Raw genomic sequence first — 27,889 nt, forward strand, 5'->3', positions numbered from 1 at the left:
ACTCATCTCTCACCAAACTATCTCCACCACTGCTAATTCACGTATTCGCTACGAAAGGCAAACGCATATCCGTAGAAAGTTTTTAAGCGAAGTCGAAAAGGCTGACTGAGCCGCTTATTTTCGGTGGCTATGGGAGTTTCGTGACCGGTGCGCTTTGGGGAGCAGCTGACGCGCACTGCACACGACAGTGACCACCACGGAAGCCATACTTCGGACCCTCCCCCTTCTAAACGTATTACACGTTCAGTCGCGTTCAGGTCTGCAGCCATTTAAGCGGCGCACGTATGGTTTAATTGACAGTCCGGGGTCTCTTGTTTCTCGACGAGAGATAGATAGATAGATAGATAGATAGATGGAGAGAGAGAGAGAGAAATAGAGACAAGGCGAGGTGTCTCTTTTCGTAGATGATCGAAAACGACAGCGAATGATTCTTTAGCCGGACGAAAAGGTAACCCAGTTCCGGAAATCCGTGTCGACGTCCTCGTTGACGATTACGCGTTCTTGAGTCATACTTTCTTGTTCTCGAGGTACGGGTTGTTCTTATCGCGTGACCGCTTGGTGTATCCGATTGTAATCTGGTTTCGATGAATAATATTGTATTAAGCTGCTCTTTAGGGTACGAATTTTTGCTTTAACTTTGGCGCGAAGAACAGCAATTTTTTTGCCTCAAGGATTCGATTGAGATGAAAATGGGATTTGCAAGGAATACAATGTTTTTGAGGAGTGGAATTTCAGTATTCCGAAGAGTGCGAATTTTTATTCTCATGTTTTGGGCGGGGAATAGAATTCTTTGCGTTAAACGTGGATTCGATCTTAGAATTACGAGAGACGAGGTTCTGGAGAAAAGAAACGCAAAATTTGTTATTTTTAATATTCTTTTTACGTCCTATTTTTTCATATCTCCTTTTCAGCAGTACAGATATATCGTAAATATCCGTAATACCTATTAACCGTATATCCGTAATATCGGAATTGATCTAGATTTCTGTCAGAACTTTAGAAGGAATTCTATTTGGCACGAAGAAATGGAACAGCGCGTCTATTTAAAATTCGTGAACAAACAAGTATCTTAATCGACAACCAAGGTCCCTGTTCCGTGCGAGAAAAAGTAGGTGAAACGACATGGTCTAATCCGTTGCTAATTATCCGATTACGAGCAATCGTAATCGAAGGTGACAGGGTACAAGGTTCTTCACCTGAAAAAAGAACTACGACCTACTTTAAAAATCTCCGACTTCCCGTTTCTTTTAAAGCACTCTGTAACTAACTTGTTCTCCGTTTCTTTCTTTAAATCAAATCCTCCAGGCAATAATACAGGCTTTATTCTGTCGAACGGCATTTTCAATATTTCCAATTTTAATAAAATGTAAAATGATATTTGATATACTCATTACATATTTTTGACGAATTATTTCTTCGAGAATAGAAAAATTGTTTACTACCATTAGATCAGTATAGAGTGTACATATTTAAATATATGTCACGTTTAAATAATAAGGCAATAATCTCGACGTTGATCTACCAAGCTTCGACATTCTCGTGAGAAACAATTGTTCCAAAAATGACTTTTGTATCAAATAATTTCCATAATTTGTACAAATAATTCACGATTAAGAATTTTTATTCCCATATTAACTAGTTTACTCCTCGAGTGTGTCATATTTTCGCGTAAGCCTATTTCGAAGTCCCAAGTACTTTTCTCTCTATAGAAATCCCCTCTGCCGAAAGAAGATGAAACAGTCGTCGTCGTGGAGCTACAATATAAGACTTTGCTTGGTCCATTTCCCAAATCCCGTTTACCTGCGAAACCATTCGTAATAAAGATAAACGAAAAGATTCGATTAAAGACTATTACCAGCAAAAGACTCTCTTTATTATTTAATAGCATCGTAATTAACACAACTGCCGTGGTAGCTTCAATTTCCACCATGTTCGTTCTCTTCTATTGAATTCGAATATTTATGTAAATTCGGAATTTGACGAATACGATCTACAGGAATGAAGTCCAAGCGAAGATTCAAAGTTTCAGCCATTAATTAACAAGCGCTATAGTTTAGATATTTTCTATAATTTCCTGCGGTTTTACACCTTTGAATTTCCTACGAACACATAAACACGAGCGATCTAACGATTATCGTAACCTTCTCTGCACGTATCGTGGAATCGTGATTCTCGCAAGTCTCGTAAGTCCCTTGCGCAGATGGTGGAATCGTGATTCTAAAGGTTCGTGGATGAAGGCCGACCCATGACGCAACTATGCACAGTGGCGAACGATTCCGTGTAGAGTAAACGACAAATTGCCGCGTTATTGTCGAACGACATCTCGCCCACTTTGAACTCCGGATTTACCGCCACCTGAAAACGTAAATATCGGTTCGATTATCTATCGGTTCTCTCTCCTACGGTATCGCGATTGTCCGGCTTCTCCACCGGCCTTTATGGACCAGATTCTCTCTACAGGCTATTTGATTCGCGCAAGAAGAGGACAGACAGGACGTTATACGTTTGATGTTAGGCTGGTTACTTCGGCAGTCACTCGTGGACGTTTACGTTACGTAATCGATATTTCGATCCCTATTTTCGTAATATTATTTCGAGGATTGTAAGTCATGGATTCTTCGTTGTATTTTTTTGGCATGTGGGACGTTATTTCTTTTCGATAGAATCATGTATGTTTTAATACATTGATCGATGTGAATCGTCTTGGCATTCCCTGTAAAAGATCATCAAGCTGAAAGCTATTTACGTCGAGACCCCGTTAGATTATAGGAAATATTTGAACATTTATTTTGTAAAACGTTCGTTCAATAGTCTCGTTAAAAACGATAAAGTTGAAGTAAACCTTCGTATTTCTTCTACGGTTCTACCTAGAGAAATAACCATTAACGTTAAATTATGCCCCCCCCCCCTCGAGACCATTTAACTTTGGCTGGAAACATTTTCCGACGTTATGAATAGTTTTGGAAATATACGCAGAGATAGATTTAAATGGAAGTGTACATAGAGATAGTAGCAGTGGTATTTTCATACGACTACCTATTTTCGTAAAATAGATCGTGCTTGTCAATTTTTAATATCCAATAGTCGGTACCTGTATCGCGACAAACAACAACACAGAGATGAAAATTCTACGCGAATTAAATTAACCAAGCGGATTAAATTAAGCAAATCACGCTCCAAATTAGAATTACCTTGAAAATATACTCTCCGGTTGGAAGTTCCGTTATATCCACCCACTGGCAATCGATGTTGTGCTTGTAAATATCGCTACAATTCACGGAAATACCTTGGTCACCGTAATTGGCGCATTTGTATCTGAAATCATGCAGGCGTCGCTGGTTAATTGGCTCGCCAATTAGACGTCGTCCATCGTCGCCATCAACACGAAAAATAATTTTTCGTTCGTCGAGCAACTGCGTGGCCCTGCTAGGAACCGATCGTTTTCGCTAACGAGTCTGCTAATTGCGTTTACCTCGGCTCCACTCCAGGCAAGCATTGATTGTCCTCCAAGCAAAAGGATGCTTTGTGACCCTCTGCCAACCGTGTCCCGTTCAAGTCCAACACGTCGAACGTCGCGAACACCTCCATCGAGTGGTAATGCCTGTCGTTAACAACCGAATAACGCGGAATTAATGATCGAGCAACGAGCCACTTTGATCGGCCGTATCGAAATCACTGATCGCAGATAAGACGAGTGGCTGTTCGGTGAAAACGAGCTTCGGGCCACGTCCAGCGATTACGAATCGATTTTAGGAGAGTGAAACAGGTTTCTGTGGTACAGGTTGTTAGCGTTAGAGAGATGCATTTTCCAGCTTTTCGTCTGCACGTCGATGGCTTATGAGATTTTATCGTATTCCTCGATGGAATTTCAGTCCATCGAAAGAGGTCCGATGGAAGGTTCTTCGGTAAAAGTTATACAAATGTCTCGTATCGATATCGGTCGATCGAAAGAAATTTATTAATCCAGAATGGATCGATGGTATAATCTAGCTTTTAATACGTCGTTCGAGTGCTTGAAACCAATTTCGATCAGACGAAATTTCTCTGGCATAAACGATTTCTAATGTATTACGAGCTCGTAATATATATACAATATTATTCGAGTAATCGAGATCGATTGCAATCGACGAAAAGAGGTTTTGTTGGTGAAACGCGATTTGGATATTTCTCGATGAATCCAGAACGAACCGTAAGTTCTTATCGAACTTCTAATATATTATTCGTATAGTCGAAATGGTTTTCAATCGACTAAAATAGGTCGAGCAATGGGATTTGTCGAAAATAAATGGTTTGGAGCTTTTGAACTTTCTGAAGATATCATGTATCTCGTATGTCGGATCATGTATCGTTGTTCAATTTGTTCGCTTTGTTTCTAAGCTAGAGCTTCAAAATTCCTTTCAGACTAAAAGTGTTTGCGGCGTTTTCAATTTCATTGTATTAATATCATTAGTGAAATTTTATAGCCACTAAAAATTGACACTTTCATTCTTCATTCGATTCGTAAGTACGATTTAACGTATCACCGATAGTTTTCTGAATTCGTAATAGTTTTCAGTTTATTATTCCGACGTCTCATGAACGTTGCAGTTCATCTGTTCGGGGCTAGCCTAAAACTGAGTGTTTCGGGTTCTGTTAACTCTTTTTACGGTCAAAGCGATGCCTTCGAGTGGCCAATAGGAACCCATCGTTCCGATTGATAATCCGAAGACCGACTATGATGAATTCACTTTAAATACAATTTATCGATTATAATAATCGATCTTAATTTTTACCAATTGTAATCAATTATTACAATCGATAGATTTTACCTTAACCAACTTTCGTTGCTTTATCTTTCTAGAATTTTGTCGATCTAATTACTCACATATGACACATATGCCATTCCCAAAGATGTTTCGGTACTGATGGTCGAAAATCCGCGATTCCAGCGTTTAAAATCCTCGCAGTGAATCTTAAAAGTCTCCTCGTCTCTAGGTGCCAATTCTCCGATTCCTTTTGTATCTTATAAGCCTGAGAAGCAACACAATTCTCCTCCATAGCACATTGTAACCAGTATAGTTGTCTATCCTCGAGATGCGCCGTTCGCATGAGTTCTATGTGATCGAATACCAGATCTGGCATCTCTCGAAGACATACTACGCTGGCCACGTTCTGTATCGAACCTGTAACGCGTACGACGCAGTTACGGAGTAATTGACATCCCCGGAATCAAATATTTTTCATAATATTGAACGTTTGAAACGATTAATGGGAAGTTTTTTAAAAAGCACGAGCATCTCCACGAAACAAGCGACTTAAAATACTAAGAAAAGCGAAAATCTCAACGTTTAGAATATTTATCGTTATAAATATTATTATTATTCCCTTTTCAACGAAACAAGGGGAACAAGGAAATCCAGGTTTGTTTCAGCAGCGTTTTTATTACCTGGACAATCGAGAAGCTCGTCGTGCAGACAGTCGATCAGATTGTTCTCGTCTCCGTGACACTGTACGCCACTGATGGTCATAGGTATCTTCTCGCCGCCGAAAAAGTTGGTCTGGATGGCGTCGGAGGCGTAACCTAGGCCCAATTGCCGACAAACCACCGCCGCTTCGAATAGGGACCAACTATCACCACAGACTACACCCCAATCTGAAATGAAATTGCTTCGGTAGTCTCCCTTTACCTTGTATCTTCTTCCTTTTCTGACAATCTTGAGTCGTCTGTGTTTTTATCTTTTCTTTGTTATCAGCATGTTATACGTCGTTATTATCTCTTCCTTTTTCGATCGAACGATAAAGTAACGAAGATAAAAATGGAATTTTCTCGAATTTTCGTCTTTACATTTCAGTTTTTTCTCCAATTTTTCATTTCAATCAGAGATTACGGGAGAAGAATAAGTCGACTTTTATCGATCTTCCAACGTTAAAATTAAACAAAAAAGAAGATAAGAATACTCGAGTAAAACCAGTAACGGCTTTTAACGTAAAGGCCACGCTGCGCGACGGATTTAACGATACCTGAATTTCCTAGTTTGATCTCCACTCTGCCTTCGTTATGGACACGGCCGCCGGCCAACCTTATCGCCACTCCCTGCTGATGGATATCCTTGATTCTCCGTTTCCCTGACTTCCTTTTCAGCTTTCCCTTCGCCGTCCCTTCATCCTCCTCGTCCTGCTGCTCGCGGGCGCAAATTACACCGGCTGCTTCGCCGCCCTCGCAGTCGGAAGCACCCCATCCGTCGAAGCGGCATTTCGACAGTTCGTTCTCGCTCCCGTCGCAATACACGTTGTCCATCCAATATCTTCCTGGAATGTTTTGTTTTTCGTCCTATACAGTTTTTTAAGCCTTCTATCGGTAATCCTCTGCAATCTTTTGCGGTCCCAAGCACGAGCTATTGGAAAAACTACGAGTTCCTCGGGATGCAAGCTGGTTCTTTTTGCTCTGGTCTACCAGCGATGAATGCCCGAAACGAAACGTTACTTTCATCTGAGAGAAATCTATGGGGGAATAGCGTGGTGCAAGGAGTTTCTGGTAGAATCGATCGGGGGATACAGCGTGGTAAATGGCAGATACCGATGGTAGATTGTTTTCTTTTATTTAGAAAGAAAAATCATATTGAATCAGCTTGATAGTAACTTTATTATTATGTGACTTTTTTTAGCAGATAATTTAGCTTTTTTATAGTTTTTAAGATATTCACTGAATCGAGAAAATGCGGGGAAAGAGTGGAAGAAGCGTTCGCCGTTGTAGTGCCCTGATCACCAGGGTGGAACGGTTTTCGCGTAATCGGCAAGATGGGGTCGATTTGACCTCGACTAAAAGGAACAGGTGAGAGATACGCCTTATCTGGATGGATATATACGAGTGCACTGCGTTAACACTTAATTGGCTTATCGACTAACACGTTATTTCGAGTGTTTTGCGTCTCGGTGCAACGTTTCGTACGTAAACTATGCGAAAACATGACCCACGAGCGAATCAACCTGGTGTCTTGTTAATTAATCGAACGTAAAGAGTACAAAAGAAGTACGTAAATACGACGAAAAGAGAGTTGGTTAATCGTGTACGTACATGGGACCGCAAAAGATTAATCTCTTTCCATCGCAAACGCGAACGAGGATAGCCCGACGAGGATCGACAGCGACGTCCTTTCGATGCTTTATACAATTCCAAAATAATCCTACTTGATCAACTCGGTCCTTTCAACAAAGATCCTATTTACGAAATAGTAACATACGAAATTCTCGTTTTCTTCGATTACCGTAAATATGCTTTCGCTTTTCACCAAAAACTCGCACTGCAAGAAATTAAAATTCCATATTACGAAAGACGCAAGTAAAAACAGAATTTTCAATTTTGTTTCCCGAATATACAAAGAGACGGACGTTGCATACGTTACGATTCAAAATTTCGCGTTCGCGTGGATTCTGAGAGAGGAGGGAAAGAAGTATTGACTTGAAACGAAGAGACAATATTATCTCACTTCTGGCCTGACCAAAGTGACCGTTCGACGTCGGTTTAATTGCACCGTCGAAGCCTAATTGCCTGCAAACCACATTGGCCTCCAAGTAATCCCATTCGTCGTCGCATACGCTGCCCCATTTCCCATCGTGAAGTATTTCCACGTTTCCTGCGTAACCAATCGAATTACAGAGCTTGTACTTGCTGGTTTTCCGGTTCCACCGCGTGTCTGGTTAATGACAGAGTTTATGGGGTTGCCGCGATAATTGCTCGATTAAACGGTTCGTCTCTTCTCGAATGTCAATTGCTCGTTAGCTTCGTTCTGTTTTTTGCTTTGAAATCATTCCGCACGGTATAAGCGTGCGCAAAGGGAAGATTCTTTTGCGCGTGACAATTTGTTTTTAGATACTTACGGCTTTCACGCAATCATCCATACGTTGCAGGTTTTCTACTTTGCTACTGTAATTTTACAATTTCTACAGTTTGTTCGCGACATTTCATTAGCGAAAATGTAAGTTTCCCTCGTAACGTACGCGCTCCCTTGTACGCTAATTTACCAATTAGCGATATTGGTAAATTAATAAATTACAAAGCCTAGGTTACAGGCTTCTCTCTTTATACGATAGTTTTCTAATTTGTTGTTAAATAAGACGTTCAAGTAACTCAAACTTTCGTTTGTTTTATCGACAAACTTGTTACTGTTTGCGTAAAAGGGTGTCCGTTGATATCGATAACTCGTAACTTGTAATTTGGAAAAATGTCATCGATAATGTTAGTTAAATCGTGCAAGAATAGTGAAGCGTAGGAACTTTTCGAAGATAATTTGCAAGATTCTTACGAATTAGGAATTTCAGGAGTAGGAAGCCTCGATTTTTATAATATTTGCCAATCGATTTACGATAGAAACAGTCTCTGTCGAAATTTGAAACTCCGATAATTTTAGTTTTTTGCTTATTCCTTCTCAAACAGAGAATCCAAGATTCGCTACGAAATAAAAAATTTGCGATTCCTCGACACTCCGTCGTATTCATCATCGACATTTCTGGATTAAAATAACAGCTTGCTAATCAGAAGGAGACAGATTGACAAGAACGTTTGGTGCAAAAACGGATCTTACGTGAAACGTCGCGGTTTTATCAGCCTTTTCTCGTGTAAGTTACGCAATGGCGATTAAAAAGGGGTCAACTCGAGGATGATTTATGTCAACGACTATGTGTCAGCGTGGTAAACGTCGCATAGGCACAGAATCGCGAGCTACAAGATAGGATAGCCATCGTCAAATTGGACCATAAAACAGGATAGAATCCGTCCCAGACATTGGCGTGTCAATTTTTATTACCCTCCATTGGATATTACACTCCAACCTACTATATTCCTTCTTCTCTGTTACGTCGATTTTGCTCCCATGTCGAACGTTCTCTCTCTATTTTTCGTGGAAAACGGTTAATCTTTTCGTCGATATACGTGTACTCGTATTTGGAACCGAATCGAATGTAACTACAAAGTTCATCTTCCAGTTCACGATCGTAGTTCTTTGAGATTTCTACAGATTATTTCAATCGCTGTTATATTTACATCGAGTTACTAAAAATTCGAGTCTAAATCTTTGTCATACGTATTACACGTCGGTATATTTTATTACATTTTAATACATTCAAATATCGACATTTTCAAATGTATATCTCTTAATTTCCATCTCTCTTTTTTAAACGGAAAACCGCGTTTAATTGAAAAGTGTTCTATTACCCTCGAAAGAGTACCACTTTATTTCTAATTTACTCGCAAACAGGGGAATGCCAGACGAAACTTTGGAATTCGAAACACTCGTTACCTTCGTGTCCGCCGTTCTCTCCACCCACCAACTTAACCGCTCCCTCTTGCTTTTTCAACTTCCGGATATCCTTCTTCAGTTTCTTCACTATCCGCGCCTTCTTCTCGCGAACTTTATCCCAGGTACCGTTGTTCCCTACACAGACGTCCACCAACGCTAACGTCATCAAGAATCCAACCACTAATACCTTCCAATTCATTTTCGATTTCATTCTTCAACTTTTACTATCAATTTCTCTCTTTAACCATACTCAAATCACGTTAGACTTTTATTCGTGTTATTACAACGAAACCACAAATTTATCGTCCCATTTCTTCAAAATATCTAAATATTTTTTATACGAATTGAAATTAATTTAGGTTAATCTAGGTGAATTTAGAATTATCTAGGATCGTTTAGGATCATTAGAATTGTTTAGATTAATTTAAATAAGCTTCATTCAGGTTCACTTGTTTAAGTGCCAAAGTGAATTTAAGAAGGAAATATAGCTATTTATATAATATGGCATTCTTTTCTATCACAACCAAGAAAATGAACACAGATCTTTGCAACTGAATCTTTCTGCGGGAATAACTATGTTCGCAGTAAAATCACCGCACGTGTATTTCGTTTACCGTACCACAGACTACTGATACATGCCTATGATCGCGCGATGTAATATATTTGCTCCAGTTGTAAGACAAGCGTCGCAATCTCTCGAGTGTTACGCAGTGAAGCAGTGCTGCATATGGCAGATCGCTTTTTCTAGCCTCCCTCCTATTTCTTTTCGTTCCACGCTTCGTGAATCCATGATCCGACGGCTGGATCATCCGATAACTATGCAAGCTGTTAGCGATGAAACTACCAGATTTCCTCCGGTCAATGGCGACCCTGACACGGAGCCGTTCTTCGTGTTTCGGTTAACCTTCCGAAGCTTTTCTGAGGAATTCTTAACAAAATCTGTGTGGTCGCTAATAAAAGTCTCGGTACGTCCGATTGTTAATATATTCGATAGGTATAATAAAAGATGAAAAACAAAAATATACATATATGTTCGTACGTATTTGCTGGTTTTTGTATATTTATATGTATATGGGCAAGATAGGAATCGTTCCTCACTAGTCAAACGTCGTTTTTCTCTTTTTTCAAATAGATACGCGAGCAATTTAAAAAATTAGAAGCAACGTGTTTCAAATAGTATTCAATCGATAGCCAGTATCGTTCTTATTCTTAATATTCAGATATTCGCCCTCCCCCTCTTATAAATATGTATATCCTTGAAAAACGCTACTTTGTCCTGTTGCTAGATCTCTGAGTTTCGAAACAAAATTACGGAATATTTAAAACAAAATTTAATTACGATTAGAATTCCTTTCATCCAACGATCGTATCGAATCCCATCTCAGCTACTGTTACAGTTAAGAAAATGGAAAAAGTTTCTTTCCAACTTTTCCCACAATTTCTATTAATTCGGGCTAGGATGAAATTAATTATCTAAAATACATAATTGAAAATTCATACTTATAATTCTTACAAGTTAAACGAGAAAGCGTCTCAAGTATACTAAATCAATTTATAAGCATAATTCTTGTAATGACGATATAGTGGCGGCATTTCGATCATTTTCGCAGGATTTTTCAAATTCCATCGATAGAACGTAACTCTGGGGATTTGTTATCAGTTTGAAAAATGGTTACAAGTATGCACGAGCCTTCTACGAAGAATAAATGCGAAGAGAGTTCGTTTGTCGTCAGTCTCAGTCTCGAACCAGTGGCAATTCGATCCGAAGAGAAAAAGATCTTTAGCTTAGAAAGCCTCTGCGGCTAGCGAAACGTGGCTCTCGTTACTCGATACACCGGTCTTGTATCGTTACCAGTTGCACAATAATCTAAATCTGATCGTTTATATCCCACGACCGAAAAATCTCGGCAGAAATTGTACACGAGGCGATTTAACGATCGTTGCTTCGTAAGATGCTGCTTAATGGCAGATATCGGAGTTTCGATTCCATTGCTTATACGATACTGTGAAAGATAAAAAGTCTAGAGCAGTATTTCCTAACGTCAGAAAATTTGAATACTTTTTTTATCAATGTTGTAATAAATATTGTAGATAGATGGTATAATAGAGCACAAAGAACCGAACAAGTAATATATTAGAAATTTTATTTGTATGATTTTTATGTAAAAATCATCTTGAATATTTTGAATTTAATCGGGCTGGGAGATGGATGAACGCAGGCAGCCTCAAACGCCTCGAACCATACGAATCTTAATAAATGGTAAAAACAAATTCAGAAATTGTCATGCACGACGAAGAAACGAGAAACGTTAAGACAGAAACATCTCTGAACATCTCTATCGCGGCTGTTTCTCGCTGTTCTCCACTTGATCGTGACCTGACTGCTGCTGATGCGAGGACTCGAGCAAAAAATGGCATAATTCGAATAACAGGCCGCTTTTGACACGGTTCATTTCGTGGCGTAACCGTGGCAAACGCGGCTGAGCAATTATCGCGAGCTATTAGTGAAAACAGCCCATGGCTAAATTCTTGACATACTTCCGATATGAACTACCATCCGTTTTGGGGTGTGGAGACTGACGAAAATTCGACACACTCCGAAACTTTTCGCTTCGAGCTACGCGTCTCACGAAGAAATTTCCTACTTAGGAATTAACTTGTAATTAACCTTTAATTACAGCTAACTATGGTAATACGCTGAAACTACCCGTTAATTACATTTTCATTCCAAAATTATTTCATCTTGAGATTTTCTATCGATGGATTAATATCGTCGTTTCTTTTCTATAATTACAAAATAAGCTTAAAGAAATCAGATCAACCTCGTCTAGTTCGATTTCGGTCCTTACAGATGTAAATACGATACGATTTATTCTCAACAGACATGAAACGACACATACAAAAATCTTTAAACAAAAATCGATAATGATTAATAACGCTAACAATCAATAACAGCTCGATAACTTGCAATCTATAACTCTACAAAATTAATGATGTCACGTAGATTCATGCTTCAATTACGTAAGAGAATCCTAGGGACGCTATTTTATCAATATTCAACCAAACATTTTCTTACCGCTGTGATATAGTCTAAAATTACAGAAGAACGAAAACCTACGTATTCCGTTGGTACAAAAATGGATCCGGCTTTTTGATTGTATAGACATCGCGACAATGGACATCGTAAATCGCGTTGCACAGCGTAATGCGCTGTGTCGCGGATACAGCGACCCAACTGAATTATAGTCCACGATGGCTTGTAACCGCAACCGCAACCATTAATGACACACGTGATTGATACTCTAGATACATTGTTGGAAGCGTCGTCCCAGTCAGGTTGTTCGTTTCGGTATTTTTTCTTTTTTCTCTGTTGGCCTGGCAAAGGAGTAATTTTCGAGGGTCTGAAAGAATCGAAATTAGAGTCGGCCCGTAAAGGCGTGAAAAATACAGTCGAACCTCTATAACTCGAGAACTATTCGCAAGACTCTGCAATTTCGTCCATGCTCTTCGTTTCCCTGTAAAAGTCTCTATAAGTCGTAATATCCGAAAAAATAATACCAAAGAAATTGGGAACGTTTATGACGATTATTCGTAGACAGAACATATAAAAATTTTTTACTCATTTAATTGTTTAGAAGATTTTTTCTTAAGCTTTCGCGATTACCGTCTTCGACCTAAATAAAAATTAATTCTTTCTCAACGATTTTTCTCGAAAAAATTTTACAAGTAACTTTGATTACCGCTGCCAAAAAAATCGTATCTTAACCCATTAAGGACCAAGCAATCATTTATCATAATGTTGTAAATCGTTATTAAAAGACTTTTTAAATCATTCGTTTTATTAAACTTCCTTCGCTTGAAAAAGTTTGATAAGTAAATCCCTTTAACATTCGAGTTACCAAGATTCGACTGTACCAGACATCTTTCGAACCCAGTACGCGCCTTGTCATCGCACGTTGGAGATTTCAACGGAAACCCAATGCATTACGCTGGCGCATTACCCCTTGATCATCCTTGTCATTTCTTTTTCGAATCGTGTCTTGATCGTGTTGTTCTCTCGAGAAATCGCTTCTGAGGAGACTAGAATAGTGCTAGGAAATTATAATGACTCGATACTTTCCACGCAAGATTGCTTTACCGTCCTCCATTCTGCCATTCCAATTTTCTATTTTTATCCACTATAGAATAATATTCAATGTAACAAATATATTGCTACAGGAATTATTAAAATAACCTTCTTTTCTCATTATATACTTTTGAATTTTTAAATTTAAAAGTTAAATTTTTACCGTGTCAGTTACGAAAGTTATTCGTTGATTATTTATACATTCTCATAGAGTTTGATGATATAGGTGCAATGTTACATCTTCTCTATTATCTTTGTTGATTTGCACGTGTCGATAGCTTCCTTATACAGTCTTTGTTACTGGATAGTACCTTCTATGTGATAATATTCCTTTATGAACTCTATTGATAATTTCGATATTCATGTAGTATCTCATGAAAGTATTTGAACTCTTACGATAGAATATCTTTATGCGTATATCGTGTGTTTTATATAAAATGTTTTAAAATTTCATTAACGTCGACATATTGGAAAAGTTGAAATCGGTGAAATTAAACGTGGGAAAAATTTGGAGGTATTGTATCTTTATAGAATTACCATTTTTTAGATCCATATGTGTACGCCGTACAGTACTTCCGACAACTTTTTGCTATTTGTTGTGTTGCTTTATAATCGCTTTAAATCAATTCTTGACGAATATCGAATAATTTTTATCCATTTCTCATCGGAAAATAGCACTTCCTACCGTCCACTTTCACATTCCTCTGTTTAAGAAATGTTTTCGATGTTTATTTAAAAGCAACATTTGTCAAGTAGTATTAATATTTTTTCTTTAATTATCCGATACATCCAAAACTGAAATAGCGCGTTCATAAATGGCGCGCAAACGGTCGATTAAAGAAGATCGCACCCTCGGTCGGTATCCGAAGACGAGTCTAGGGACTCTACCACGCCCAATCGGAGTCGTCCGCGCGTCTATCTGTGTCTCTGTCGTACGTTGATCGGGTGGAGGCGTCGCGTCGTCCTCGGATCCCAACATGTCCCCTCCACCTAACCTCCTCATCCGTGGCGGTGCATCGCGGCTCGAGAAGAAGCATGTCAGTCAGTCGGTTTCTATCCAGCGGACGGGACGGTGCGTGACGGTCTGGTGCGAGTGGCAGCGGGTTCATACGATCGGACAGTACGAACCGTCCCTAGCTGCATTCGTTACACGGAATAAAAACATCCGGGGCTCCTATTTATCTGAAAGTCTCGGACAAGGCGTGTCATGCGCGTGTGCCGATCCTCGAACGAGATAGAGCAAGTGTGTGAAATATCCTCGTGGCTAGGAAGGATCGAAGCAATCAGCGGAGGTGCAGTGGTCGGCCATTGCGCTTTCTTCGTGTCGCCGTTACGACCGCGCGGTGCTCTGCTATCGGTGTGTGTTACATTATACTAGATGTACCGAACGCCATAACATGTCCTCCCTTCTCCAATTCGACCGGTCTGTACCCCCATGGAGATCATCCTGAGATCGTTTACGCCCGTCTCGTGTTTCACAAAACGATGTCGTACTGACTCGTGCCCATGACGTGCGAGACACGACACGCTCCGTCGGTAACGCGGCGTCTTTCTCCACTTTTCATCTTTCGAGTCCTTTACTTCCTCCCTTTTCCTTCCAAGCTTAGAATCATATAGCTTAGATAAGCTATATTCACATTTTATGATATTCTTGTTATGGGTTTGGTGGTTATTTTAGTGTCGCGTATAATGGGTTGTGCGTGTTGCTTGTGTGACAGATTTCAAGAGCCGGCGCGGTGCGGCGTCTCGTGATCGGTTGTCGCAAAGTCACGTTTCCATCACGAGAATATTTAGGCGGGCTTCTTTCGGGTGTCACCTCTAAGGATATTTCGTATTGTTTAAATGTTTCTATGTTCATGGAAGATAGATGTTTTTTATTTCCTCGGAGACTACTAAATTACGGACGTTTGCGCGTGTGTGGGAAATTAACGCGCTCCATGCCACGAGATAATTAAGATTATCAACGAAGGTTCGATGGTTAAGGACTCTCTTAGAATATTTAACTATAGAAAAATAAAAATGCATCTAATTCATAACATTTTATTGAAATATCGGATTGAAACTTATCTTCCTTCGCCTCATGGAATGGAAATTCTTTCTTCCATTTTTATTGTCGATCTATCGCCACTTTCACTGCCTACGGAGCACAAAACGTATTAAAGATGCAAAATCGTACATAATGCTTATAACGCATAAACAAAATATGAAAGATCCAAGTACTCATAATTGGCTTCAATTTCTCTAATTATATCAAAATAAAAATATGATTCAGTTCATTGATATTATCAAATTTTTACAGTTCTGTCATTGCTATTCTCGCTAGTGCAATGACATAAAGAGAGGGAAGTAGAGAAGGAGGGGAATGGAGAATATATACAGCGGCAATACAGACCGACAGTGTCAAATTAAGTTGTTCGCTCAAAATGCGGCGATGGAAAGCGTTTCCAATCCGCATTGATAAAAATGGTAAAACAGACCCCACTGTTTCCCCTTATTTGATTCTTTAATTTGACTCACGTGTACAAGAGGCATCTTGTACACCAGGGAAATACACGTCTGCCATTCCACAATGCGTCTCGATTCGCGGGCAAAAGTTTCTTCTCCCTCTCAATGAACTCGCCCGCGCTGCCATCGCATCGGCGTTCATTGTCTCTCATTCAATCGCCCCTTTCATTGGTGCGGTTTCCGCGTCTGCTCGCGTTGTTATATTCTGCTCGACGCAAAGTATCCATGTATTCTTATATTCCATTTTTATAAAATTATTTAACTAGTTATTTAACCAATGATATAACTTTTGTTAGTCTATATTATTTCCTTTCAACGTTTGAAGAAGTCAAATTAGAAAGACCTTATCATCAAGATAACACTCTACGCTCTATGTGAGTAATGTAATTAAGAAAGAAATTATTTGATAGGTATTAATTGACAAACTATGAAACATAATATATTCAGATTGTCGTAATATTATTTTAATGGTGGGTGGGTGAGGGGAATTCCAAAAATATGATATACATATAAAGAGCTTAGCAAATGTTCTCCAAGATTATTTCTCGCCAAAATCATAAAAATTCTCATCGTAAAAACGCGATTGAAAAGCTTGAAAAATGTTGAAAGAAACGGAGAAAGTAATAGAGAGTAATGGGAATTATATAATCGATCGAATAAGTAAATTTCTATGAAAACAATATAGCGGAATATAATAAAATAAAAACGTACATTGCGCCGAGGATAGAGATGGAAAAATATCAATGGCATATCGATTATTTTTGGTAACTTTTATCTTAATTGTTTATTTTCATTTTTAAAAAGTTACAATTTTTCTTTAGGACCTTATTGTACTACAGAATAGTTTTTGGTATTCATCGTACCAATTTCTTTATTCTTATTCGCTCTACTGTATTCGATATAATAACTCGCTCTGTACTTTAGTTTTAAATTTATGAAATGAATATCGTTTCTTAAAAACGAAATCCAGAGTTATAGTAGTACGACAACTTCATGGTAAAATGATCAGGTAACTGGAATAGAACTTTACAAGCTTTTACAATCTTTAATTAACAATTTTATTGTGAATAAAAAAAGTCTGTAATATTATCATACGATAAAATATCGGAAATAATCGATAATCGTCGATAGTTCGTTGTTATCTAACTTAACGATAATCGATATTTATGAGTATCGCATCTAATCGACAGGCGGCGTGCTTTTTCGCTGTGGTTTGCTCCCGGGGATACCGATTCCTATTTTCTAATGGAGGGGTACGTAACATTACCTTGAAAATTTGCCTTTGCTCCTGGAGAAAACGTAGTCATAACTTATCGTCGTTTTACGCGCTTTCTTCGACAACCAGGTATACAATTCTTATCTTGGAAGGCAGCGCTGCATCAATGGTGTTACATTATTCGATATTTATTTCTACAAATTCTCTGACGTTCAAATACAGCCGGCAAATATACGTAAACAATTTACATCTTGATAATTCATGGTTGAAATTTTCCATCAATCTGAGCGTAAGAGGAGAAGATTAAAATAGTGTGAATCACTGTAAATGTAAATGCGAGTGGTAGTACGTATGCATAGCAATTCATATATAAATACATAGTAGAATTAAGCAGTGTTTATAACGTTTATGAGATTTACGATGGATCGTTGACAGATCTTTACGACAGTCAGGAATCAATTTCCTTTTTTAAATTATTTACATGATTAGAATTTCCCGCATTTCTTTCCGACTCTACGTTAAACATGCATACAAACTCGATATAGTATTTCTTTCGTTTTTAGTATATAGATGACATCAATTGTTTTGTATCAAAATTTAATTTAATAAAAGTACACCAAGGCAGAAGTAGTGTTATTGTAATTACATGCTAATCATGTGGCAATCTTTGAATTTAACCTATTAAGCATAGAAATGTTTAATTTACCTAATATAACTAGAACTGCATTTAAGCATTTTACGACTGATCATATTCTATTGATGTATTAGTGTGAAAATATGAGTTTCTGTTTCGTGCCGAGTCTAAAATACAATCTTCTTGTTTAGCAAATAATCCGAATTAATTTATATTCATATGACTAGTTTAACGAGTATTAACATTCCGATTTAGATACATGGATGTTTCTACAGTTATATATGTATTTAGAAGCAAGTTAAAAATTACTTTCTATAATACAATACAATTAAATACGGACGTTCTGATTTTCTGATCAGCGTAACATTCTTGCGTACTTCCTGCTGTTCGACCACTTTTAAGTATTCCATTAGAGATGTATCCACGATAGAAGCTTAGATTTACATTTGAAAGGATCTTCGTTTCCGTATTACCGAGTTGCGTATTTCCTGCGCGCGTGCCGTCGGTACTTTTATTGTCGGTTCTTGTCGCGTTGTTGATAGCTTCTTCCTGTCCGACAGAGAGCTATTCACGTTGATACGGAAGAATTAATTTCTCTCGCTTTCTACATATCTCTCTTCTCTCTCTCTCTCTCTCTGTATGTATATATATATATATAAATATTTAAATTATAATATAAAAATATATAATAATATAAAAAATAAATTATATTTATATTAAATATGTATATAATATATATAAATATTTAAATTATAATAATTAATTATATATAAATTATTATATATAATATATTATATATATATACAGAGAGAGAAGAGATATATAGAAAGATATATATATATAATTCTTCTCAATAAATTTCTTATTCACTATTTCCCTTAATATTTTATGATCTCTTGTCATCTACCCTTTCTTAATTTTCTGCCTTTCTCTGTCTCTCTTTGCCTGCTACACCAGCTATATATGATACCATTTAACAGTCATTATCTACTTTGAAATTTATGCAAAAACAGATTGTGCAATCTTAAAATAAACAAACAATACGTAGACATATTCAACGTTACAAGAAAAATCTTATTTCTGTGTGTAATAACTCGTGTATAATAACTAAATGGGTTTTCATTTACATTCACTATGACTTACAAATCATTGCTTCGATCAATCCTGACACTTACGTTATTTAATTTTCAGTTCCGAATTTCAATTGAGATTTTAAATATAAACATTTTTCAGTTTCACATCTAATTCGTGTAACAATTTTCTAACAAACAAGGTCAGGAAATTATGTATGTATGTATGTATGTGTATAATATGTATGCTTCTTAATTTATATTCATCATATTTCTCTTCTGACTGTGTAAAATAATATTTCGTACAAATTTTTGCGTCGTTGCCTTGTACGAATGCAACATTTAAACGAATCATCATATTTTGTACGAAGCTAACAAGTATTCTAATACTTCTGAACTAGACTGTATATACCGTTTATTATGTATGGAACACATTATCGGCTGATATATCGTAGATACTTTCAACGGATATCAATGTTTTCACGTATATAATGTTATGTACATATATACCTGGATATACCTGCAACGACCACCACCACGATCGATCGATTATTGGTTCTATTTCCGTTCATAATCCGCCGCGAGTCAGTCGATAGGAAGCAAATATTCCTCGGTAGCACTGTTTCCCGTATTGTGTATGTATTCGAAATCGTTCTTCTAATCGTACGTGACACTGAGCATTTTATTTCCTCTCAATACGATTGTTTCATCGGTTGGTAAAGAAGAGAGGGGATTAAACGAGATAGAAAGAACTTTCACATTTGTACCATCTAGAAGCTACATTGATCAACTCATTCATCAACTCCACAAATCAAAAAGCATTTGAACACTTCGTTAAGTAACCCTTGTTTTCGTCCCAACAATTCATGGAACTAATTTTTTGGAGCGATATTCATTGATAACGAAGCAAAATCTTAACCGGTTAACCTGATATCAGTGTATCGGTAACGTTTCCATTTTCTCTCGTTTAAACGAACAGAACGCAGCCATTCAGTCTGCCCGGTGATTAATATGATCGACGTTTTACTCTAGTCACCTGCAGTGAAATGGTTGTGTAGTACAGAATCGCTTACGTGGAAAGGGATATTATATTACCTCTGGCCCAAGTAATCGAATTATCCATTCGACGCTTAAAAATGAAACACAAGGTGGATCGAAAACGATCGTGGTTACAGAAGACATGTTTCAAATATCCAATAGGACACAGGTGATTTTTTAAGAAACAATTTTAATCAGTCAGGGGAAAATACCGGCTATCGTTATTTCCTTTGCGGTAGCGTTTTTATTGTCATTGGTTTTTTTCCTCTTCGTTATCATCGTTGCTCACCGCTTCCTAATCCGGTTCCACGGTACTGGAATTGCGTCATCGAGAAAAAGCATTTAAAACCTTTAACGATCTTCGTCGTTCCTCTTCCGCCTGCCAACCTCCTGCCTAACCCCCCACTTCCTCCTTTTTTCGCCTGTTACTTAATTTAGAGCCCGTGTCGGGTTACCCATTCGTTAGCCGTCGCAGTTTAATAGGATTTACCGGTGTAATGCAGCAAGTCGTAAGAGCCACTTTGACGAGAATCCATCTAGTTTGAATCTAATTCCGTTGGAAGTCGATTCGACGGCTATGTTCATGATTGGGCCGTGATAGAGGTATGGGGATATAGAGGGTATAGTGATGAAATCTTGAGTATTTCTGCCGATTAGAATATCCATAAAAGAATTACAAAGACATTAAGTATATTAAACAAATTGCACCTCTTTAGCGTACATCACAGAATAATTTGTAAATTCGGATTTCCACTCTTTAAAGAAAAAGTATGCTATAATTACTAACTGTATCCAAAATTAGAAATAAATGTTTCGGAAATTTGATAATATTTTAAATTACCCGCCTAATTTTGTAATTAGAAGCGCTCGGGAAATGGAATAGCGTTGCACTATAGTTAAATACTCAACTATCCACGTTATCTATCTCGCAAGAAAAATGTAAATATATCATGTTCTCGATTTATATTCGCAGATAAAATTTTCGCGTTCTATATCGCATAGAGTGATTTCCGCCACCACGTTGTACATGTAAAAGAAATACCTGAAAAGAGAGGGGAGGGAGAGAGAGAGAGAGAGAGAGAGAAAATAAGAGAGACGATCGGTGGGAATCGAGTTCTGGAAAAAGTTATTAGATTACCACGTCGGATATTACGCCGACGGTGCGCTTAGTCGCGTCGTTATCTTTATCCCCGTAGCGCACCTGCTGCGTCCAGTGTTCACGCACATGTGCGCGGTTGTAGTTTCGCATGCAGAACGCGCGACGATAAGTGCGTGCGTCTGTTGCGCGCGGCAGATAAACCAGTACGGCGGAGGTGCGAGGAGCATGATGATTTTTAAAATTCACTCACGCCACACGGAGAAACGAACGACCGGCGCAGACGATCGAGATATCCTCTCGTTCCCGTCCCAAACGACCAGTGGCGTAGCGAACACTTTATATGGCAATGGTCCTCTGACTGTGTACTTGCATACTTACTGTCAGTCGTATCCCTTTGAGACGCACGTACATACGCATACATCGCCGAACTGACGGTATAAGCGAAATGGAGAGGAATGTACACGGGCAAACAAGTCAAAAACGTGGAATAAAATGTTTTTATATGACGCTCCGTTTTCGAAAAAATCAAGTTTGAAAATTTGCCAAGTATTCTTGGACTTGGTTTATTCTAAACTAAACAATAGTAAATAATCGATAGCAAGTTGTTCTACGTTTGGAAATAAATAAAAAATGTACAGATTTATCGGGGAAAATGAATTTAAAAATGTATCTCGTGCGTGTACCGGATCAACTCCTAACTAAACACGTTCTTGTAGAAAATGGGGCCAGAAACGGAAAAATTTTATTTCACGGTTTTTACTTATTTTCGCGTGTAAAGCAAGTAGTCGTTTACGTATACCTAGTTCGTAATTAATTAAGTTTAAGTATACGTGACAAAGTTTGAAACTTAATTTTCTCGAAAGCAAAACGTCATAAAAAAATTGCATCCGACATTTTTGACTTTGATATTCGTGCGATCAAAGTGACGAAAATTCTCGTACACGATGTTCAGCGAAGTGGTGTCGGTAGAGATTTCGGATGAAACGATTGGCTACGCCACTGTGGACGTTCGCGAATCCTTTCACACTAATAACACGAACAATCTGAAATCTTATTCCAGAACGTACATCAGAGATCGACGCAAAGAGGAATACATTAAACGCTCGACGAAGCGACATCCGCACGTAAGGAGATCGGAAATTTACAAATAGAAAGAATCTTCGTCGCATAGGCCGAAGATCAAATTCGTGTTTCCAGTACGCGAGGTTACAATGGTTCTCTAACTGCCTGTTGCAGCTCTAATATCGAGGGAAAGGAAGAAACGAATCTCTGTGGGTGTTGAGTCTCTCGACATTCACGAATCGACGATCGAAGCCCCGATCCGAAGTTGAAGAAGGATCTAGCATCTAGCACATGCGGAGGCATCTCTCGCACCGTCGTTAAAGTGAAAGGCACTGCTGCTACATGCCTACGAGTGTCGTGTCCGTACGCGAATCCGCAGAACACACGTGACATTTTTACGATGGCATGCTAACGCGCCACTAGGATTTGCTGTTGTAACGATTATTCGAGGGGATCGTTAGCGGTGTGTCTCGTGCACAATCTCTGCTGATATTTAAAGGAGACGCAAGCGACACGAACTATACCAAAGAGAGAAAGAGAGGCAACGACGCATCGTCGCACGTGATTACACGACACTATAGTTTCTTTGTAATGTGAACGCGCGCTGCGATCGAGCTTCGTCCTCAGTCACGGGGTGGAAGAGCGATAAAGAGGGGTTACACAGCGTGTGGAAGAAGAATCCTGCGCATTCTGAATGCTTGATTCCGTGACGGCTTACCGATCGCGCCTCATCCCCATGAAGCTTCATCCGGCGTGTCTGTTTTTCGCAAATAGGAGAAGGTCACGATGCGGACACGCGTCGCTGTAAATGCCTAAATCCACGATCGATACGGAAGAAACTCGCTGGTACAAACGTTACGCAAGAAAGCCGCTCCTTGACCCTGGGATCGTACACCGTGAATCAAGGAAACCAACACGATACAGTGTGACAAGTGAAAAGTCCGGTTTCGTGTAACCCGTTTGACGTCGTGCATGCTTTGCTCGATATACGTATACGCATACTTTGTGGCGGGAAACGTCGGTTTTTGACCGGCAGAGGGGGCCAACGAACTCGAGTCGACTCGATAGGTGGTTTCCCCGCGGTGTCAGCACCAGAAACGGCGGGACCTACGCCGGACGACCTCGAACCTCGAATTCGACTTGACTCGACCAAGCCGTCCAACAGCTTGTCGACGTCCTTCCTGTTGTCCTTGGTCCTCGGTGAAGGGGGACTTCTCGGCCCTGGTGGTGTCCTGGGGCCGCAGATGGGAGCTGGTCTGCTGGAGCCCGACAGGGTGATCAACCCCGGAAAACTATACCAGCCGACCGGACTTCCGCTCGAGGCCTACGCTCTTCCTCTCGTTTGTCGCCCACCAGGCTTCTCTCCATCGATTCGGCCGCGTAAACTCGATCAAGCTGGAATTGATGGAGTTGGAGAACATCGTAGCAAACACTGTGTACCTCAAAGCGAGAGAAGGTGAGTGACGAGTTATTATCTAAAGGCTTAAATAAAATAAATGACCCAGAGAAGTAGGTTTTTAATTTCATGTACATGATTCTTAGTTCTTACCTACTACTACTACTAGTACTTAGAAGTACCGATTCGAAGTTGTTTCTTGCAATTTGGAATGGATATCTTTAACATAGAGAAATATTGGTTTGCATTTATAGCTTTTGCTTCTATCTTGAGATAGCTCCAAGATCTAAAATTAATTATTCTAACACTTACGTTCTTCTTCTTTTCTTAGCACGCGATTTATATTCTTCTTCGCTGAATCATCATCAACGTCATTTTTTATTGTTCTTTTTTCATGTATATAGTCCGCCATTTACATTGCTCAATTATTTGCTGTGTAGACGATTGTGTATCTGTAGAAATGTCATTCGTCTCTGTCCTTTGCACGTGTTTCTCTTTTGCCATGGAGCGAATACTAACCTACCTTTACGCTAAGTGGATGACACCTGTATCATTTGACCAACAGCTTTGTTGCCACCGGAACTACTACGTATTTGCGTGCTATCTTTTGAGTCGAGATTCTTTCGTCGAGTTAGGCATATTTATTTGCTCGTAGACGAGCTTATATTTATTTATAGCCGTCTGGTGTTTTCAGAAAGCGATTCATACGAGGCTTCTATTATTCTCAATATCTAATCTTCGGTTCCTCTTAGAGGTTAGCTTTTGTGGATGCGAGTCAATAAAAGCGAAGTCTCGTGTGTTTCCTTTTTGCTAGACATAAAGGCAGAGTCATAATATTTGTTCAACTGAAACGTTGCTTATTGTCGTATCGATTTTTATCGATTTATCGATCATAGATATCTAGGAAATCGCTAAATCCTAGACTGAGAATCTCTGCACAGCTATGTAAAAGAGAGGAAAAATGTTATGCCAAGTATCGAGAGTTTTATATATATATATATATACATATATGTAGATACAGTTTCATGATACGAAGCCCACGTTCCGTATCATCAGCACTGACATTAAATTTCCGGTTCTTGCTCCGTATGTAACTCGTTCCATACCATCTTATGTAATTGTTTTGTTACGTTGTTGCGATACAACGCTGTTCCCTCGCACACCACGTGTTCCTAGTTATACTAAACACCGTAATACGTATTCTGTCCATTATTGAGATAGCGAACAACTATCATATGTGAACACAAAGTAGATAGTAGTTGTTCAAACAGAAATATTTTTTTAACGCAAACTATTAACGAAATATCGAAGAGCTTATGCGTATAACAGTGTTGGAGAGACATTTTGAACATTTCTTCACTGGAGTCATATAAAGTCTTGCCAATGTAGAAATTGTAGAAATTCAATGGTAGACGATATACGGTAATTACTGAAACGATATTTCGTTCCGATCGAAGTGAATTCCACGAAACGTTTACTATTACACCGTTGAAACGCGCCGGTCTCATCCATCGGTAAATTTCACGCGCGGACAGCTCGCAAGTTTTCATAAAGCACGTTCTAAATTGTCTTTGCGGCAGAAATGTTTTTAGGATAATTAAATGGCTTCGTGGTATCCTGCCGACTTTCCGAACTGTTTTGCAAGTTCCCGAGCGCGGCTAATCACGCGTTTCATTATCCAAATTCCAAAATTAATGATGTTACATTGGTAATCGATTAGGAATATTCGGCAATTTATATAAAATCCAGATTTAAATTGTCAATTAATTGTAAACTTATTCATATAAATGTTGATTCATACATAAAAATTTCAATCATTAAAATTACAAAATTCTCTTGTATATATTTTTTTCGAAACATTTCTTATATTTAGGACCTTTTTATTTCAAATTTAATCGATAGGAGATTCAAAATTTAATACCGGATCAATCTCCAATTTTTCATAAAAAAAAAAGTTAATAAGAATATCAGTTGCTGCACCTTCGTTTTCATAATTGTAATATCGTAAATATAATATTATAATGATGATTTATTTACAATGAATGGATTGTACAGATGTTAATTAATCACAATAACGTATTATGGTCTAGACAACGCAATAGTTAATTTGTAACTCTCCTCACAACGGATCTAACGCTCTCTCTTTCACGTGAACCACACTCTCACAACGCTGGCAACACTCTCACTTCTTGATTTTCACTCTCCGACTCCTCAAAATGGTACTGCTCGCCCTTCGATCTTTTTTGTCTTCTCTCGGAGGCGACCCCCCACTACGCTTGGGTCACGCCACCGTTCGCGCCTGTGATGCGTATGCACCTTCCTTGTGTATGTGAAAAAAAGTGGACCGAAGGCGAATCGACGTTTCTGGAACTATACGCTGGTCGCTACATTGTATGCATTTCGCCGGTCCTATACGACAATCTGTCTGCGGCACTGCATTATACTATCCCGAGAAACTCGAACTTAAATATATGATGGACCAAGCGTATGCCCCTCCCCCTTTTTTTGATATTACATAATGTTCATAAGATCTTTTAAAATTGTATGTTTAAAAAATCTTTATTTCAAATTTGACTCGTCAAATAATTCGTTCAAATAATTCGTTGATTTAAAAAAATTTAATACAAATTACGAATCGTTCCATTTTCAGTCCAACTTGCGAAAGAATATTTTAAATCTCTCAAATCTCGGGCGTGGAAATATACAAACGTGGGGAAACGAAGGAAAAATATAGTAAAACTTTGCACGATACTCGTTCTACTCGTGACCAACAGTCGGCTCGATATTCCCACGAATATTTATTCACCGTATACGAAATTACGTTGCCATTAGAGAGGCTGCAGTAACGGCCCCTGGTCCAGGCCACTCTGCGCCAACGGTTTACATGCAAATGGCTTAATGGGAACCTGCGCCGGCACAGGATCCTAATTAAACTGCATACTTTACGTTACGTTCTTGCTCTTTGTATCGCGTGCAATAAAGTGCAGCGAGGATTGACACGCGCTCACAAGCGTGCTCGCGCCCGCGCACCGCCGGTAATTGCAGATTTCATGCGAAGTCCAAAGGCGGCGTCGTTAAGGAAGCTAAACTTTGCTTTACCTAAAGCGTCCCGCGGTACCGCCGCGCCAAGCGGAATACTAATTAGACTAACTTCTAACACGGCCGTACGAACTGATTACAGAACTCTTCTCTCTCTCTCTCTCTCTCCCTCTCATATATACATATATATATTTATATGTATTTATATGCATGTTCTGTGAAACCGTTTCGAGTCGATTCTACGTCCGTGTTGAATCGGGGGAGGCATTAAACAAGGGTAGATACGTTTCTGATGGTTATCAATGAAACATGGCGACGAGAATGGTTTTGATTCAATGGTGGCGAGCCTTTTTATATGCGCGTGCTAGAAATTTATAATAAATAATATTTATCGAGTTGCTAACGTGCGTGCCGGGCAGTTTTTAATAGGCGAAGAAATAAATTACCGGAGAATTTTATTGAAGCAAGTTTAGAAATTAATGTAGAACCTTATAAACATAAACTTACATCTTGACATGCTTATTATATAAAAAAAGTGAGTGATTTGTAAGCGTGTAAAACGATATCACTGGCTAGAAAACTAGTTATATCTTTCGTTTCGTATCTGCACGATGGAATGGCCGGTGCAACAGTAGAATATTCAATTACACGCAGGAAACAATAAGATGATATTGTAATAATAACTTAATAATACGTAGGACTCCTCCATTCTCAATAAGTTTATTCTGTTTTATATACTCTTAATCCGATATTCTCGTATTGTATCTGATACTTCGCAGGTACCTGTATAGAAATAAACATACTCTTCTGATTTTCTTAAATCGCCACCACAAACAGGCAAGAATAAAGAAAGTTCTGATAAACAGAAAGAAAGAAAGAAAGAAAGAAACGTTGCATAAAAGAGAGAATTCCTGAACAGAAAGGATTACATTCTCCAGATTCAACGAAACAACCTCTTCGGACCACGATCCCCGTAAAAACCCCCATCAGAATCTCCGATAAACTCGTGGAACCTGGATCCAATCTTATCGAAGCTCTTCTAGCGTGAAGGAATCCTCGCGAAGGGGAAGTGGTCCACCTTTCAACCGATTGAAATGCGATAAACCATAGGCAAGGAATAGCGAAGATTCCATCGATTCGTTCGCGAGGAATGGGCGTGTTGCGCGGCTGTTTGGCTCGAAGAAGTAGCGAATTTTAATTAGCGTAGTGGCAAGCCATTCTCTTCGTATTCTATGGCGAAAGCATCGACGAACAGAGAGATCGAAAGAAAGAAAAAGAGAGAGCGTGTTGCGTGGCAAAGGCAGAAGTAGGTAAATGGGCTCGCGTGATGCGCCAACGACGTCAATGAGTTTATAATCGCATCGTCCGCGTCTCGTTGAACTTTATAAATGTATATATACGGCAGAATCTTTATATTATCAGAACCGAA

General features: G+C 38.8%; 2 protein-coding genes across 4 annotated transcripts in view; one reads left to right on the forward strand and one right to left on the reverse strand.

The window, feature by feature from the left end:
* Positions 1-1,849: 1,849 nt before the first annotated feature.
* On the reverse strand, positions 1,850-9,557 carry LOC117208039 (lysyl oxidase homolog 2). 2 transcript variants are annotated; one of them, XM_033448864.1, is made up of 8 exons: positions 9,276-9,557; positions 7,467-7,613; positions 6,001-6,288; positions 5,426-5,632; positions 4,865-5,162; positions 3,473-3,601; positions 3,192-3,315; positions 1,850-2,355 (listed from the first exon to the last, which is right to left on the reverse strand). In XM_033448864.1, exons 1-8 carry the CDS (start codon positions 9,484-9,486, stop codon positions 2,218-2,220), a joined length of 1,542 nt encoding a protein of 513 aa, XP_033304755.1. In that variant the 5' UTR covers positions 9,487-9,557; the 3' UTR covers positions 1,850-2,217. The 2 variants fall into 2 exon arrangements, with proteins under 2 accessions (XP_033304755.1, XP_033304756.1); XM_033448865.1 differs by lacking the exon at positions 7,467-7,613.
* Positions 9,558-14,396: 4,839 nt separating this feature from the next.
* Positions 14,397-27,889, forward strand: part of LOC117208080 (G protein-coupled receptor kinase 5) — a 29,314-nt gene continuing 15,821 nt past the window's right edge. The window contains exons 1-2 of one of the 2 annotated variants that reach the window (XM_033448930.1): positions 14,397-14,758; positions 22,200-23,481. In XM_033448930.1, the coding sequence (XP_033304821.1) occupies positions 23,430-23,481 (52 nt within the window). In that variant the 5' untranslated portion in view covers positions 14,397-14,758; positions 22,200-23,429. The remainder of the gene's footprint in view (positions 14,759-22,199; positions 23,482-27,889) is intronic. The other variant, XM_033448929.1, reaches the window with a different exon arrangement.

Source organism: Bombus bifarius, unplaced genomic scaffold (genome assembly GCF_011952205.1).
Source record: "Bombus bifarius isolate JDL3187 unplaced genomic scaffold, Bbif_JDL3187 scf7180000008050, whole genome shotgun sequence".
Classification (NCBI taxonomy): domain Eukaryota; kingdom Metazoa; phylum Arthropoda; class Insecta; order Hymenoptera; family Apidae; genus Bombus; species Bombus bifarius.